This window comes from Triturus cristatus, chromosome 12, assembly GCF_964204655.1.
Source record: "Triturus cristatus chromosome 12, aTriCri1.1, whole genome shotgun sequence".
In the NCBI taxonomy this organism is placed as follows: Eukaryota; Metazoa; Chordata; class Amphibia; order Caudata; family Salamandridae; genus Triturus; species Triturus cristatus.
The window spans coordinates 28,765,615-28,781,469 of NC_140595.1; the positions used below are offsets into that span (position 1 = coordinate 28,765,615).

Here is a 15,855-nt window from a genome sequence, read left to right on the forward strand (position 1 = left end):
TTTCTTATAGATCTTATAGGTAGGGGTTACCAATTCACATGTATCAGTTTTAGGGAGAGAACAATGGCACTGGGGCCTGGGCAGCAAGTCATAACAATCAGCATTGGGGCAAAAAATGTAGGGGGTGACTAAACAAAAAACTCTTTCATACATGCCCCACCCCAGATGAAAGTTGCCGAGTAACTAACTGATCCCCTGGTAGTTCTCACCGTCTAAGTGAGACTCTTACAGGTGAGTAGTACACTCTATAAATCCCTGATGAATTGATTAAGAAGAAAAACCTGGAAAGGCCATCTGCATGGTCAGTCCCTGGTCTGTGTTCCACTGAAAAGTCCATACCCTGTAGGATAATACACCACCTAAACAACTTGGGGTTCTCTCATTTGCATCAGCCATCTTAGAGGCTTCTAGTCGGATTGAACCTTGAAGTGAGTCCTAAACAAGTATGGTCTCACCTTCTTCAGGGACCAGATCATAGCATAGGCTTCCCTCTCAATAGCATTCTAGCTCTCCTGGTTGATCCTTGCCCTCATCATTTGTTTGTGACAACACTGCCACATCCCATGTTCAGAAGCATCTTTTTGGACAATTAACTCCTTTCCATAGTCTGGGGCCTTCAGGACAGGTGCTGAGCACACAGCCTCTTGCAGGGTGTCAAAAGTCTTTTGGCATCCTGTGGTCCACATGACCTTTTTAGGCTGCTTTTTGGAGGCAAGTTCAGTGAGTGGGGCCACAATGACTCCATACCCATTCACAAACCTCCTGTAGTACCCAGTCAAGCCTAGGAAAGCCCTGACCTTGGTGCGAGTCTTGAGAGCCTTTCACCCCAGAATGGTCTGGATCTTGGGTTGGAGAGGTCGTACTTGGCCTCCACCTACAAGGTGGCCCAAACACACAACAGCACTCTACCCTATCTGGCACTTACTGGCCTTGATATTTAGGCCTGCCTGCTGCAGGGCCTATAAAACTTCCCTTAGGTGGACCAGGTGAGCCTCCCTGGTAGAACTAAATACAGCAAGATCACCCAGATATGCTGAAGTAAAGTTGTTCAGACCTGAAACAACTTGATTCACCAACCTACGGGAAGTGGCAAGTGCATTTTTCAGCCCAAAAGGCATCACTTGGAAATGAAAGTGGCATTTAGGGGTTGAAAATGCAGATCTCTCCTTTGCTGTCAGGTCCAATTTGCTAGTGTCCAGACGTTAAATCACAGGTACACGAAACCGTGGCTGCACCCGCTGCTCTTGGTATGGGGTGTGCATCAGTTTTAGTGACAAACCCCTGTAATACACATAGAACCTCGTCTCTGGATTTCCACCTTTGGAGTTTGGAGCCACTACCACTTGTCTAGCCCAGGGACTGTCAGAGGGTTCAATCACCTCGAGCATCTTGCTTACCTCAGCTTAGATGCATACTCTGACATGATCAGACAGTCTCGAAATTTTATTTTGGTCAGGAAGGCTATCACCAGTGTCCACATCATGGACCTTTGGTCATAATAGTGCCTGATTCGCTCCTGTATGGCCTCCAGTTGTTTGCTTGACCTCTTCATGAACTCAGCCATGCGTGAACGCAGGCCCAATACATAGTCCACTATGTCTTGTTTGGGCTCTTTGAAAGGTTTCTCCCAGCCTTCCCTCAGCAAACGTAGGGGACCCCTTACGGGATGGCCAAACAGAAGTTCAAAGGGGCTGAAACCAACCCCCTTCTATGGCACCGCTCTGTATGAAAACAAGAGGCAAGGCAATAGGAAATCACATTTCCTTCTGAGTTTTTCAGGGAGGCCCATTATCACGTCAATCCATACCCTCTCAAAGGGAGTCCCAACCACTGGAAATGAAATTAAGGGAGCCTTTGTTTGTACCCCTGTCTTGCAACTGGCTTGACAGGTGACACAGGAGCAAAACAACTCACTTTTTCAGACATCTGGGGCCAATACAAATGGGCAACCAACCTGTCCCAGGTTTTGGTTTGTCTCCTATGTCCATCTAGGGGTGATGTTGTGCTAAGGCCAGAATTAACTCTATGTACACTTGGGGGATCACCACTCTCCTAGCGGCCACTGGTTACAGAAGCCCATCTTTCCCGTAGACCCTGTGGGTCCCACTGACCTCTCCCTCTTCTTGCCTTGCAGCTTGCTGCCTAAGGCCTTCAAGAGTTGGGCATGACCTTTGCCCTTGGCATAGGTCCTCTCTGGAGGGTTCTCCTGAACTTAGGAGGTCTGCAAGGTCAGGCCAGACTCCCTCAGCCACAGTTCCTCCCTCAGGCACCAGGGCATCCCCCTCAGGAGAACTCTGTAGTCTTTGAAGCTGCCTTAGCAGACTTCTTGCCCATTATCATGCTTTGGGAGCCTTGGTCTACTATTTCAGGCTCCACACTCCCATGACTTCCCTGATGTGTTGCTTGTGGTAACACCCACAAAGGGAGGGCTAGCATTTCTGCATGCGCCTTCCTTTCCACTTCTGCCCAAGCAGAGGTTTCCTGATTATTTCCCAAAAGACACTCCACTAGGATGGCAGGGGACACAAACGCTTTCTTTGAGCCAATAAACCCCTAAACCACTCTACGCTTATTAAGGCCATTGGATGGAGCTTAGTCTCATGGTCAGCACTGGTCACCTGGTGACTAACACCAGGTATCATTTGGTCTGGGGACACCAGTGTAGCTTCCACCACAGTGACACTGGCACCTTTATCTCGTAGAGCCTCTACCTCACTCCCACTGACCTTTGGCTTTCGCCTGTACTTATCCAGGTTTGGAGGCGACACTGCCAGGGCTTCAATATCCACCCCACCCAGGGAAACTTTTCTGCAGTGCAATCTCTGGCCTCTCCAGAGGGCACTCTCATCCCCACTCCTATGCTAGCCAATCCCTTGGACGGGCCATCACTGGGGACTTTATAGCATGCTGCATCTCCTTTCTTATGTAAGCTTTATGACAGTCATGACATACCCCAGAAGCCTTTCCCGAGTCCCAGTTCTTACTCTAATAAGCCCTTGGTCTAGGAGAAGGCTCGGGCCCACTCTCCTGCAAAGAACTTTGGGGCCCTTTTGAGAACTCCTTTTCAGGTTTCACGTACACATCAATTGCACGCTCTCTTAGAGACCTGTTTACACTCTGTCGGATACAGCCCACCCATTGCTTTTTATTTGTAATTCTGAGTTTCATTTGTAAATGCTTACTTGTATGTGGTCATTCTCTCATAAATGTCCCTCCTTTTCCTGTGCTGTTCCTTCCCAACGAGCATAGTCTGATTACTTGTAGCCTTATACTTTGTTGCTTGTAGGTTTGTTTTTGGGCACTATTTTTCTTCTTTGCTTTTTCTGCAAGTGTTTCTGGAAGCTAGCCTTTGTTAATGTGTCATCGGTAAAGCTTTAAAACTTCAGGTGTCTGTCGCCTTTGCATTATTATTTATTTGCTTTCTGTCTTTAAGGCTGCGTGTGTTGCCTTTTTAAATCTGTATAACATCGTGCATAAAATGGAGTCATTTATCATATTTTTGTTTATAGAGGCAGCGTGTGTCTGCTTTTTAAAGCTCTTTCTTTGCTTTCTGTCTGCAAGGCAGCGTGTCTTGCCTTTTTTTATTAAATCTATATAACATCTTGCATTTTAATTGATTCATGTCGTTTGTTTATAGTGGCAGCATGTGTAGCCTTTTGTAAGCTCTGAAACAACATGCATTAATTTTATCTTAGCTTTCTCACTGTAAGGCAGCGTGTTATATTTTTAAAGCTTCCAAACAACTTTCATTATAATAAAGCTATTTTAGTATTTTCTTTTATACTGCAGTGTGTCGCCTTTTGTAAGCTTTAAAACATCATCATTTATTTTTATTAGGTGTGCTTTATGTCTGCAAACAGCTGGTGTTTGCTTTTTAAAGCTTTAAAACATCTTGCTCATCCAACGTGAACTGTTTTAAACATTTTTCTTTTACTGTGGTGGAGTCCCCTTTTGCCTTCTCCCATTCACTGCCCACCTCTCCCTTTACTGTACCTTCCCACCCCCTTTGTGCCTTCGTCCCTGAAGCACGACAATCTAAAACATGGACAAACAAACCTTGCCACTTGGCCTAAGCACAGGGCCTCACAGCAATGCTCAGATTTCTGCAAAGAAACACACAGGTTTATTGTGCTTGTTTTTCTTCTTCCTAGATGAAATTCTTGCCATTTGTAGCTAGGTTTTACTGAGCCACACACATACCAAAAAAGCCATTTTCTCCTTTGAAATGTTTATTGTGACAGGAGATGTTATCTGCTTTTAGTGTGACAACAGATTTTTTTTTTCATCCACATATATTTTCACTAAGACATGGCACAATTGTTTTCTTTATGTAAAAGAATTTTAGCCAGATGTCTTTTTTTTTCATTTTCGCGCACAGAGAGATTAAACAATTTCCTCAAAATCAGGGTCTTGTTTTAAACCATTTTCATTTGCCTATGTTTATGTTTAATGAGTGACTGTGAGGGGACCTTGCACATGAGTTTATTCTTAAGCGCACATTATCACATTCATCTGTCACGATCGAAGAAAATGTGCTTCCAATGCGCTCTCCATAGGGGAAACTTCATTCATCTTTTTTACTGGATTTTTACCGATTCCCCAGCTCAAAGGCCACTGATCTACAAATAAGGAAGCCCGCATTGCTACATGTTTTGTTATGTGCAGAGCTAGGGCCTTTGAAGCTGGGAAACCTCATTCAAATCCCAGTGATGCCACAACTTATTTGCACCCCAATGACAAGAAATTAATGTGGACATGTAAAAAACAGAGCAAATGAACCCCCCCCCCCTTAATATTGCAAATGAAAGAAGCAGTATGGGAAGCACATTTTCTTATCTCAAGTGAAACAGACCTTCCCTGTGAGGGCTTGTTTATTCACCTTTATTCCACCTTGTACAATGCTGCCTTTCATTTGTTATGTTAGCTTTAAACAATATTCGCGATTGCACCTCTACCAGGATCTAAGTTTTTATTCCCCTCGAACAATGGTGCCTTTCAATTCTTTTGTTAGACAGCTTTAAGCAACAGCCGTGACTGCAAAAGCACAAGATGTGTGCAAGGTACACAGGAAAATGTTACCCTTCACTTATTTCAGAGGGCAACATTTACAACCAGCTTTAATTTACCTTTATTCTACCTCGGACAACGATGCTTTTCATTTGTTATATTAGGCAGCTTTAAACAATATTTGCGACTTCACCTCAACCACAACCTACGTTATATTTTCAACTTTACTGTGCCAAAAAACGAGCTTCAAGGACACACGTTTGCTGTGCTGTTAAAAACAAATATCACGTTAGGGGACCTGCTTGCCTGTTAGAAACACATTCTGTCGCATTGTGTATCCATTAAGATTAAAGAAAAATGTGCTTCCCAGCTCTCTCCACTTACAATCTAACGGGGGACATTTCATTAATCTTTTTTCCATGTGCACGTTAATTAATTTGCTCCATTTCCATCACTTTAAATTATTCTATAAATTAAAATTAAAGTCCTTTCCAGTAAACATGATGGGTACTTACTATCACGCTACCCATTATCCACCTTACTTATAACCGATCAAGACCCAGCCCATTCTCTCTGTTAAGCACTGCCAACCACCCATAACAAGCATTTACAATACAATAGGTCTCGCAATGAAATTGTTTTGAGCTATTGGCATTGAAAAAGTTATTGTTTTTTTTCTTTTCTTCGTGAAGCATTAATCAAGTAATGTCGTTGTAAATGACAATGTCATTCTATTATTTGTACTCTTTTCGGTGCCTCACAACATTCCGAACTACAAGCCCCAGAATGCAAAGTTAAAACACAGAGCTGGGTTAGATACTCAGCCCTGGCATAGGAACTTAAGCTGCCTGGTAAACTTGATCTACAAATCCTCCCGATTAGTTGTGAGCAGAGACTCAAGAGACCGGTGCCCTCGGTCATTACTTTCAGCTCCTTCCAGTAACCTGCCACCTGTACCCTCTTTCCCCTCGGTCTCTCCTTGCACCCTTCACGCTCCACGCCCCCCCTTCTGCCCCTCTTTGATCCACTCGTGCCCAGCCAAGTTCTGGATATATTTTGCGGCAATCCATTTCAGGTCAGAAACTGCCATAGCAGATTTATTGTTCAATATTGAAACGATAACCCGGGTTGTAAAATGCGATTTTGACGTCCTTCTCAGGATGGGAAGCACTTTTATACATTTATTCCATTATAATGTTGCTGGCGGCTTTATATTTAAATAGAATTAAACCCGCAGAACTGTACTGTCACTAAATCGCGGAGAAATACATAACGTTGCCCGGCTTGCCTTACTCGTGTAGCGAAACTTACACTTTGCAATATTTCAAAAGGCAAACTCAAACAACCCCAGTTTAATGCTGGCATCTGGGCATTTGCCCTGCTGTAAAAATATAAAGTCAAGAAGTTGCCCTTTCTGGTAGCTGGAAACAAGCTGCAAACTGTTGCCTGCACAGCGATAACTCGATATTTAAGGACCGCTAAGCACGCCCTCATCACAGGGTTCTCCGGCCTCAATTTGACCCTTCAAGGGCAGTGTAGAACGCGGATGATTCTGACGAATTAGGAGGAAAGATCCGAGACCCCTGGAAGAGCTTCTCCGCGCGCTCCAGGAACAAACATGAACCTATTATTGTGCGCACTGCTTGGAGCTCCACGCGAGCCACGCACGGACCACACATTTTTCGGAGCGCGCGTTATGTCAGTGCACGACTGCAAATCTGTGACATTTCAAAACATCCAACAATAAACACAAACAACACTGCTCAGCTGAGAAACAAACCAAGAGGGCCCAGCCCTGAGCCTGCAGTAGAAAGCAACCTATCTTTCTGCACACACTTTCCAAACCTACTCAAGTACACCCTTGGAAGGGAGCGTTTCCTACTCGTAGGTGCTGTCAAACCTCAGAAGGGAGGGCAGTAGGCACCGCTCGTTCTGCTAAAGAAATAGTGGCAACGCAATGCCAACCAAGCAAGCACCCTACAATACCCCCACCTCCAGAATCAACCAAACAGTGCCCGTGGCCAGAAGCCTTAAATGCGCAGGCCCCACTGACAGCAGCCGCGATGTGAACACAAGGGAGGGATCCGGGCTCTCGGAGTGTCAGCATCGGCGGATGAGTCTCTGGGGATCGAGCCCCCGGGACAGACCTCTGCCTGTACTGCGATTCGAACACGATGGAGACATCAAGGCTGAGCAGCAACTGCAAGGGGCATGCCCAGTGGCCTTACGCAAAATGAAGCCCTCCCTGAATTTGAAGAGGGGCCCCTGAGTCGACCGTATCTCACAGATTTTCATTGGGATTACACCGCTGTGTGAGAAACACGAACTGTGCACTAAGTCACACACGCGGATAATGTACAGGGATACTGTACAGAGAATGCCCCCCACACACACACACCGGAGACAGCTCTACACCTGTAAAGAGACGAACTGAAAATGTAAAAGAAAACAGGGAATAGATAATATACAAGAACCCGAACTGGAGGCAGTTCACCTATTGAAATGAAAATACAAAGGTACACACAGGAACAAATATACATGGATCCCGAGGGGGTGGGGGGGGCTTCCGCTATTGAAACAGCAGGGCTAGAAACCACAGAATGCACAGGAAGAAGTATACCTGGATCTCTGGTGGAGGAACCTTATCATCTGTAGGGAAAATAACTGAAAACACAAAGAAATATACAGGAGTCAATATACTATAATGTCCACGGGAGCCAGATTCACACCAACAGGGAGAAGAACCGTAAACGAAAGGCACATATAGGAATAGTATAGGGGGGTCTCTGCGGGAGGCAACTGTACACCTATGGAGAAAGGAACTGTAGAGTGCAAAAGAACACACTGGAATAAATATACACGGATCCCCGCAGGAGGAAGCTTCCACCTGTAGTGACGAGAACTGGAAATACAAAGGAACATACAGAGACAGGAGTAAACTGAACCACGCTGGGAGGGGGACAGCTTGCACCTGTAGAGGGCAAAAAACAAAGAAACCGACCGGAAACAAAATATAAATGGATTTCTTAGGGAGGCAATTTCTTCCCATAGATGTAGCAACTCTAAATACAAAGGGGAAATTCAGGACTAAATATACATAGATCACCCCTGGAGAAAGCTTCCCAACTATGTGCAGTGGTACTGTATATAGAAATCTAAGAAAAAAATATACATGGTCCCTGTGGCATCACTTTAACACCGACAAGGAGATGCAATGTAACATTATTAGGAGATATATAGAAATGCTTACACTAGGAGCCATCTTTAAACGTATTAAAAGAGTAACTCTAAATAGAGAATAATGTACATGAATACATATACATGGATGGGTCCCACTGTGATGCAGCTTCACATCTATAGGGAGAAGGACTGTAAATTCTAAGGCATACACAGGAATACATTCACATGGACCCCTTGCAATACACAGTTTCCCAGTAAAGTATGGAATAGCGCATGTAAATAAAGATCGGAATACCTGTATAGGGAAACCAAAGGGAACCAGCCGTCAACCTATAGACAGATGGACTTTAAATATAAAGGAGTATACAGAAATGCAAATACATAGATCCTTGTAAAATCCAGCTTCCCGCCTGCACGGAGAGGATGTTCAAATGTAAGGGAATATACAGGAATACTATATAGTGGGTCCCCGCGAAGAAGCGTCCCACCTATAGAGAAAGGATCGATAAAACCAAAAGAAAACAAGAATATACACACATGGATGATTGCAGGAGGCAAGTGGTGCTTATGGGAACAGGAGCGACGCCTGAAATTCATATAAAGAAATAACTTAGAGGCATGGGGACGGCGTTCCCGCTTAGAGAGAGCTCAAATGTAAGGAAATTAATACTTTTATATGTATCCCTGCAGGAGGCTCTCATCAGCTTCGAACTTCAAAGGAATATACAGATTATATATTCAGGGATCCCGCAAGAAAAAAACCACATGTTTTCAAGCACACAGAAAGTAAGCGCAAAGACACCTAAAGTGTGTAAAGAAATAGCCCAGCGGAGCGAAACAGCTGCAATCCATTCCGCCCGTTCAGACAGCGTCAGAGCACCTTCCCTTCCATTTATGGAAGATCACAATGTTTTGGGTTTTTAGGAACCAAAACAACGAGAAACGACTTGATTCTTCAAGGGTCACACAGTTTGAGTGAGTGGAGAAGCCGAGACGAAAACTACATTGTGCGAGCCACATCAGATCCCCACGGCCGACAGCGCTGGGAGTTGGGGCTCGCTGCAAGGATCTCGGATCCGACTCGCCATGCGACATCAGGGATCCCACAAAACGAAGATCAGAGCCCTTTCTGCTGTAGTTACTGTACAGGGAAGGCTGACATCCTTTATCAATGTAGGTGCAGTCAGGCATGAAGATAAACTGATTCACTGAAAAGAACAAGCGCTCCATCTGTTTTCACTTTAAGTGAAAGCGCCATGCAAAAATAAACACGGGGCTGGTGAAAACAGATGGCCCCCAAAAGATAAGAAATTGCTTTGCGACAGCAGCAAAGCAGACGACCCTGTCCAGATCGGCCGGACTAAAGGGAGAAAGGGCAGTGGACTAAAAACCTCATTTCCAATGGCAGGCCACCGTTTAGCATAAACGGTGATGCCAGCCAATGGAAATGAGGGGCGGGGCTTCAAGCCCCCTTCTGAAAGTCCTCATCTACAATATCTCTCGCCAGCGAGCAGTACATGTGCTGCAACGCTAAGCGTGACCTTAAAAGTGCATTTGTCACTACATCATAATTGTTTTTTAAGACAGTCGTTGTTCGTGTTGCTACTTCCCTAACATTTCACATTTTAATTCAAAGCTCATACCATCCCTCATGCATTATGAATGACAAAACAATAATGGATGTTTCATAGCAATTTAGAATAAAACTTTAAACTTAGTTAACAACCACAGTACTTCACAAAACAGCTAAAAAATCTAAAGCAATAGCTCTTGCAGAGGCGAGACCTATTGGCTTTGCCAATGCTTGTTATCTTTGTTGTTGCTCATATCTTTCCCCAGATGGGAAGTCTGAGCGCCCTTTTTCTGGTCTCTCCCACCACACATTTTTATTGACACCCTGGTTCTGACCCATTTGTCAGCTGTCCTCCCCAGCTCTCCGGGAGAAGACAACTTGGAATACACAAAATGCTGATGCAATTTCTCAGAGGTACAATTAGTCAAAATGTGCTCTTTCATAATTACATTATACAGCCCATCGTAAGTGTCCACCTCATTGCCTTTTATCCAGCCTTCTAGTGCTCTGACTGAAGAGTCCACTAAGTCCACCTATGTCTGGTTTTGACCTTTATGGGTGTCCCTAAACGTCACTCTGTATTCCTCTGTGGGGAGTCCAAATAGTTCTATAAAGGTCTCCTTCAAATGCCGATAAGATTCAGTCACATCCTAATTAATGGTCAGAAGTCTATCTCTGCCCTTCACCGAGACCATCTCCCACAGCACAGCGCCCTGGTGACGTATCCTCCTCATTTTGGAGGCCCTCACAAAAGCTGCAAACCATTAGTCAATATCATCACTAAACTTGGGGACAATCCCTTTGGGGATCGTAAGTTTCCTCTTTTTCCCTACTGAAGGTGCTGCCACCATTATCTTTAGGCTTCAAGACCACCTTTCCCCTTCTTTCTCAAGGGCTAGTCTCCTTTCCTCAGGTTAAATCTTTTTCTCCACTACCGAGAGGAGATCAAGCTCTTCCTCAGGGCTTACTACCACCTTACCAATAGGAAGACTACTAGAGGGACTTCTGTCACTTCCTGCTGGTTAAGGGGGTCTAGGAAAGGGTAGAGATGTGTGGGCTTCACATTCTTCTCCATCATCTTCAATGTGGGCTAGGGCTTCTTCCTCACCCTCTTCAAGGACTCCCTCCAATTTGTTGATACTCATAGGAGCTGAGGGCTCTCTCAAGGTCCTCCTTTCTGTTACTCTGTAGCTAATGCCCCTAGCTTTGCACAAAACCCTGAGATTACTGATCTTCAGGGCTAGGATGACAGACAGGTCGAGATTCTTGCCAGCCTCCATTGTGCCTAACTTTTTACCTGAAAGTTGAGACCTTTTTAAAGCTTTAAAAAAACGTTTTACTAACTTTCAAAGTCTTTTAATTTACTATTGGAACAGGGGGATTCTACATAGGGCCCTGAAATTCCGATTTAAAAACTCTTGCAAAAATAATTTTGGAGTCTAAAGTCAATAGTGGATTTCTCGTTCAAAAATCACTTATGACCACAAGTCAGGGTCTCACCACTGTAACACCAACGTAGGAAGGTGGAGTGTTAAGTAGTGATGCTGGTTAGGCTTCACTATGTAATTCTCTCACGATACCCCAAAGACGGTCCTCGGATTCACAATAATAAATCTTTAGCTCTGTTCCTGTAGTATGGCAAAGAACAGTCAGGCTAAACTAGAGGAACATGTGTGAAGCTTTACAGAGTACAAACATGGACAATAAGTAATTGATACAACTAAAAGAAATCAGACACCAATTAAAAAAAAATAATAAAGCAGATTTTTATATACATTTAGACACCAAAACGAAGACAATCAGATTAAGTTTAACCGGAGTTATGGATTTTAGAATGAAAAATAAGGGGTGTGGCTAGCCACCGACCAAGATAGCCGCGCACTGAGACAGCTCCGTTGCTGCCTTGACTGAATCCAGCAACATCTGTTTAGTATGAATGATTGGGACCCTTTGTGGAGGCATTAGGGATGGTGGACCCATGGCAGCTCCATCACCCAAAAACGAAACACCACCAGTTTGAACCCAGCCATATGCAAATCAGCCTTGACCCTATCCCCATGAAAACAGCCCAGCCCAAACTGCCAGGCCAGGTCATCCCTGGACTGGAAACAAGCATCCTGGGACCGGTTTCGGGGCATCACCCCTCATCGGCAGGGCTAGCTTGAAACCGGTGGCATAGCAAACACGGGACCCACGTCTGGGCATACCCTTCCCACTTAGGATGAAAATGCAACACAAAAAGATGATTGACAACGTTAAACATTCCTAAGAACATTCTCTCCCAGTCACATTTGCTTTTAATCCATCAAGCTGTACTGTTCCCATGAGGAACAGGGTCAAGACTGATTTGCATATGGCTGGGTCCAAACTGGGGTGGCGGGTTGAGCAAAAGAATGATGGATTAAACCTGCATCTTTGTGACGGGGTGAATGTTTGCATTGTTCAGCATTCTGTCCGTTATTTGTTCCTTTTGCTTTTGTCAGCCTAAGTGGGAAGGATATGCCCAGAAAAGGGTCCCATGCACACGGCACCACTGGTTTCAAGTTAGCTTGGCTTATGAGGGGTGATGCCCCGAAACCAGGCTGGACTATTCCCATGAGGAACAGGATCAAGACTGATTTGCGTATGGCTCGGTTCAAACTGGTGTGGCGTGGTGAGCAAAAGAACGATGGATTAAACCAAGATCTTTGTGACTGGGGGTGAATGTTTGCATTGTTCAGCATTCCATCCATCATTTGCTCCTTTTGCAAGTGGCTACTGCTGGCAGTGTCGGGGGAGGAATCCTGGACAAAATACCAGAAACTCTGGCTGATGCTAGCTGTGGGGGTAGCCAAGACAAAATATAGCCAGGGGACTGGGGGGGGCTCAACTTTCTAGATTGAGGGACTTGAAGTCTGATTTAAATTGGTGCCAAAGGGCAGAAAAAGTAGTTTAATAGAGATGGGGCTGCCCGAGGAAATGGGAGAAGGTGTGGGGTGGGTTGCAGCGTCGAGTATAAGTGGTGGTAGCCGGACTGGCCACTAACAATCCTTGGCAGCGGTAAGGTCAACAAGAAGTTATTTCGACATTGGGGGGAAACGGTAGCCTCATGAAACTTGCTATAGGTCATCATCTACTTTTGGGCAAATCCCTTGGTGGTACTTATGGCTAGTGATTCTTTGGTTCCGGTACGTTGTTTTAACCTGCGGACTGCAGGAGACTAGCACCACGAGTTCAAGGAAGTCGGGAGTTGCCTTTGGAACCAGTCTTTGGTCTGGGACGAGTCGCAGTCGTGCAGTATCAAGATAGTTGCCACAGGTGCAGAGTATCAAGCTCATGCTTTGTGCAGGTCCTGTTGTCGTAGGCTCAGGTCTCTTCTGTGTCCTCAGTTGCAATTCGAATAAGAACGCAGGGTTGCCCCTTAAATCCTAGATTTAGGGGTGCGGGTTCAAGTGGCCAATGGGCTACTAGACCCAGCAGCTAATCCACCCTTGAGGTCACCAAATCCTGGAATGTGTGTCACCTTTATTACCCAGTGCCCTTTATTCTGCCACTTTTAAAAATGGCAGAAACGTCCTTAACTGTACAGAACAGGTAGCCCACCCCAGGGACGAGGCTAGCCTTCTGTAAGTGTACACCTTCAGACCACATAATTTTTCCGGTTGCCCGGTGCAAATGTGCTTGGGAGCTGGGGAGGGCTGTTTCCTCCATTGGGAGGCAGCAGGGTTGCATATCAGAAGCAGCTTAAGCTTTGCAGCCCACCACACTGATGTGTCACTTCACTAGCCATCCTGTCAGCAACGGAGGATCCCGTCCTTCCCGTCCGGGCCATTATTTGGGACTCCTGGGAGAGTTCACACCTCCTGGAAGGGGGTCAGATTCCTGTCTTGGCTGCAGCAGCTGCAGGTTGACAGCCAGAACACTGAAAAGGCTGGGGCAACCAGGTGGGCAACCTCTAAGGTAGCCACCTGGGTGCATGTCACATTGACTCTGAATCGAGGCTCTTGTCAAGAATGATAAGGCAAGATGTTTAGTATCAAACATGAACTATTTCGGCTCTAACATAACAGAGCTAGTTGGCTAATATAGTGACATAAAGGCTTGCACTTATGTGTCCACACTTTAATTTAATGCATCCTGCTTCCTGGGCTCAGGATGCCTTCCTTAGGGGTGACTGGCATATTTTAAAAATAGTGCTTGGACCTAGCCACACATGGTGAGGGCAAAACAGAGTTCGAGCAGCGTGCACTGCTCCTGCAGTCTGCAATGGCAGGGCTGCTGTCATCTGTTTACCTGGGTCACTCGGGTGGCATAAACAGTGCTACAGGCCCTGGTGACCACTTTATCTCCCATACTCTGGGTGCCACTGGTACCATTTACTAGGGGATTAAAGTTCTTGCCAATTTGGGTTACTAATTTGGAGTATCAGTTTTAGGGCGAGAGCACAGGCAATAGGGCCTGGGCAGCAAGCTCCAGTGCACCTTCAGAGTCATAACCATCAGCATTAGGGCAAAAAGTGGAGGTGTGACTATACAAAAAGGGCACTTTGCTACAACAATGAAAACAAAAGACATCCTACAATCTTTTCTATGTATTCAGTATCTACAATGGTGTTGTCCAGGAAAAACAAACTTGGATATTACCGCTGAAGATCTTAGGTTAAATATCTACCAGGGAGGACGCAACAAGTATATCATTTGTGTATGGGCAAACCATACAGGAATGGATATATAGAAAATCCATGATTTTAAATACTTTCCTTTGGCAGGTCTTGACAGTATTGTATGCCGTACAAAAAATACTAAATATGTAGAAAGATTGGGGGAGGGAGTGGGGGGGGGGAGGGAGTGGGGGGGGGGAGGGAGGGTGGTGGGGGGCGGGAATCTAAGCAAGTTGAAAGACACTCATCTTTCATCAAATTCTAGACTTCCAATCATCAGGTGGACCATCTCAGTGGGAAAAACACTGCTGCAAAGGAAATCTTTTATTAGTTAATTACATAGGGTGTGTGCTTTTAGCTCACTTACTCTGACAGCGACTCCCAGAAGAAGGGCCGGTTCATAGCGATGCTCTTCAGCTCCTGGAGGGTGTCGGTAAGGGTGGCGCTGAACAGCAAGGTCTGCCTCTGGACAGGGACGGCGCCTAAAATCACTTCCAGGTCTTTGGTGAAATCGGTGCAGCCCTGCTCCAGAAGCCTGTCAGCCTCGTCAAGGACCTAACCAAAGGCAGGACAAACAACACAACAGCAATTATGGTAGACGAATGGGCTAAGTGGAAAGATGCAAAGCACTGGAGCAAGTGAAATATAATGATGACCCTCTGCTTCTCCAGCACACGTGCAGAGCAGGATTCTTTTTAACAAAAATGCTCTGCACTTTATGCTTTAATGCAATACTGTGGCATGAAGGCAAAAAACATACTGGAGACAACTTAGTTTTCATAGCAACATGGCATATTTAAATAGCGGGATTTCCATCAAATGTAATGTGGGAGCTTTCCTATTATAATTTGCCTGTTAGAAGGATAAACGGCTAGCCACATGCTAAATGTTCACAAAAGCTCTAACTGAAAACAGATGAAATGCTTTAAAGAGAGGTTCATATATTTATTTTGGCAATCAAATAATTCTGTCTCACTCACTCACCAGAAACTTTATCTTTTTGATGCTGAAGGTATTCGAGCTTCGAATGTGGTCTGCGAGCCGTCCCGGGGTTGCAATCACAATGTGTGGTTTTCGGGATAATTCTATAGCCTGTGCAATCATGTCTGAAACAAAAAGGAAATACTCTTAAAGGAGAAGGGGAGTCAAATTCTGGTGTTTAAAATCTTTTAAAAGACAGAGGGGAGAGCCAGAGAAACATTAGTGGTGATCATCAGAACAGATGAGAACGTATCTGGGACATAACGTCCACTGCCGGACCACATCTCCACAAAGAATGTTTGTTGATTTTTGTATTCATCAATGTGCCTTAGATAAATAACTTGACTGTGATTTACAATCAGCAAAGCATGATGCAACACTAAAGAAGCAGAGGTAACACGCAACATAACCAAGAGATTTACAGAGAAATGCACTTTAGCAGATCATTCCAGGGCAAAGAAGGGCTTCCAAAGGA

General features: G+C 45.0%; 1 protein-coding gene across 3 annotated transcripts in view; it reads right to left on the reverse strand.

Annotated features, from left to right (window-relative positions):
* DDX49 (DEAD-box helicase 49) overlaps positions 1-15,855 on the reverse strand; it is an 83,736-nt gene that overhangs the window by 51,623 nt on the left and 16,258 nt on the right. For all 3 annotated transcript variants that reach the window (XM_085638551.1, XM_085638550.1, XM_085638552.1), the window contains 2 exons: positions 15,384-15,505; positions 14,767-14,954 (listed from right to left, as the gene is read on the reverse strand). In XM_085638551.1, the coding sequence (XP_085494677.1) occupies positions 14,767-14,954; positions 15,384-15,505 (310 nt within the window). The remainder of the gene's footprint in view (positions 1-14,766; positions 14,955-15,383; positions 15,506-15,855) is intronic.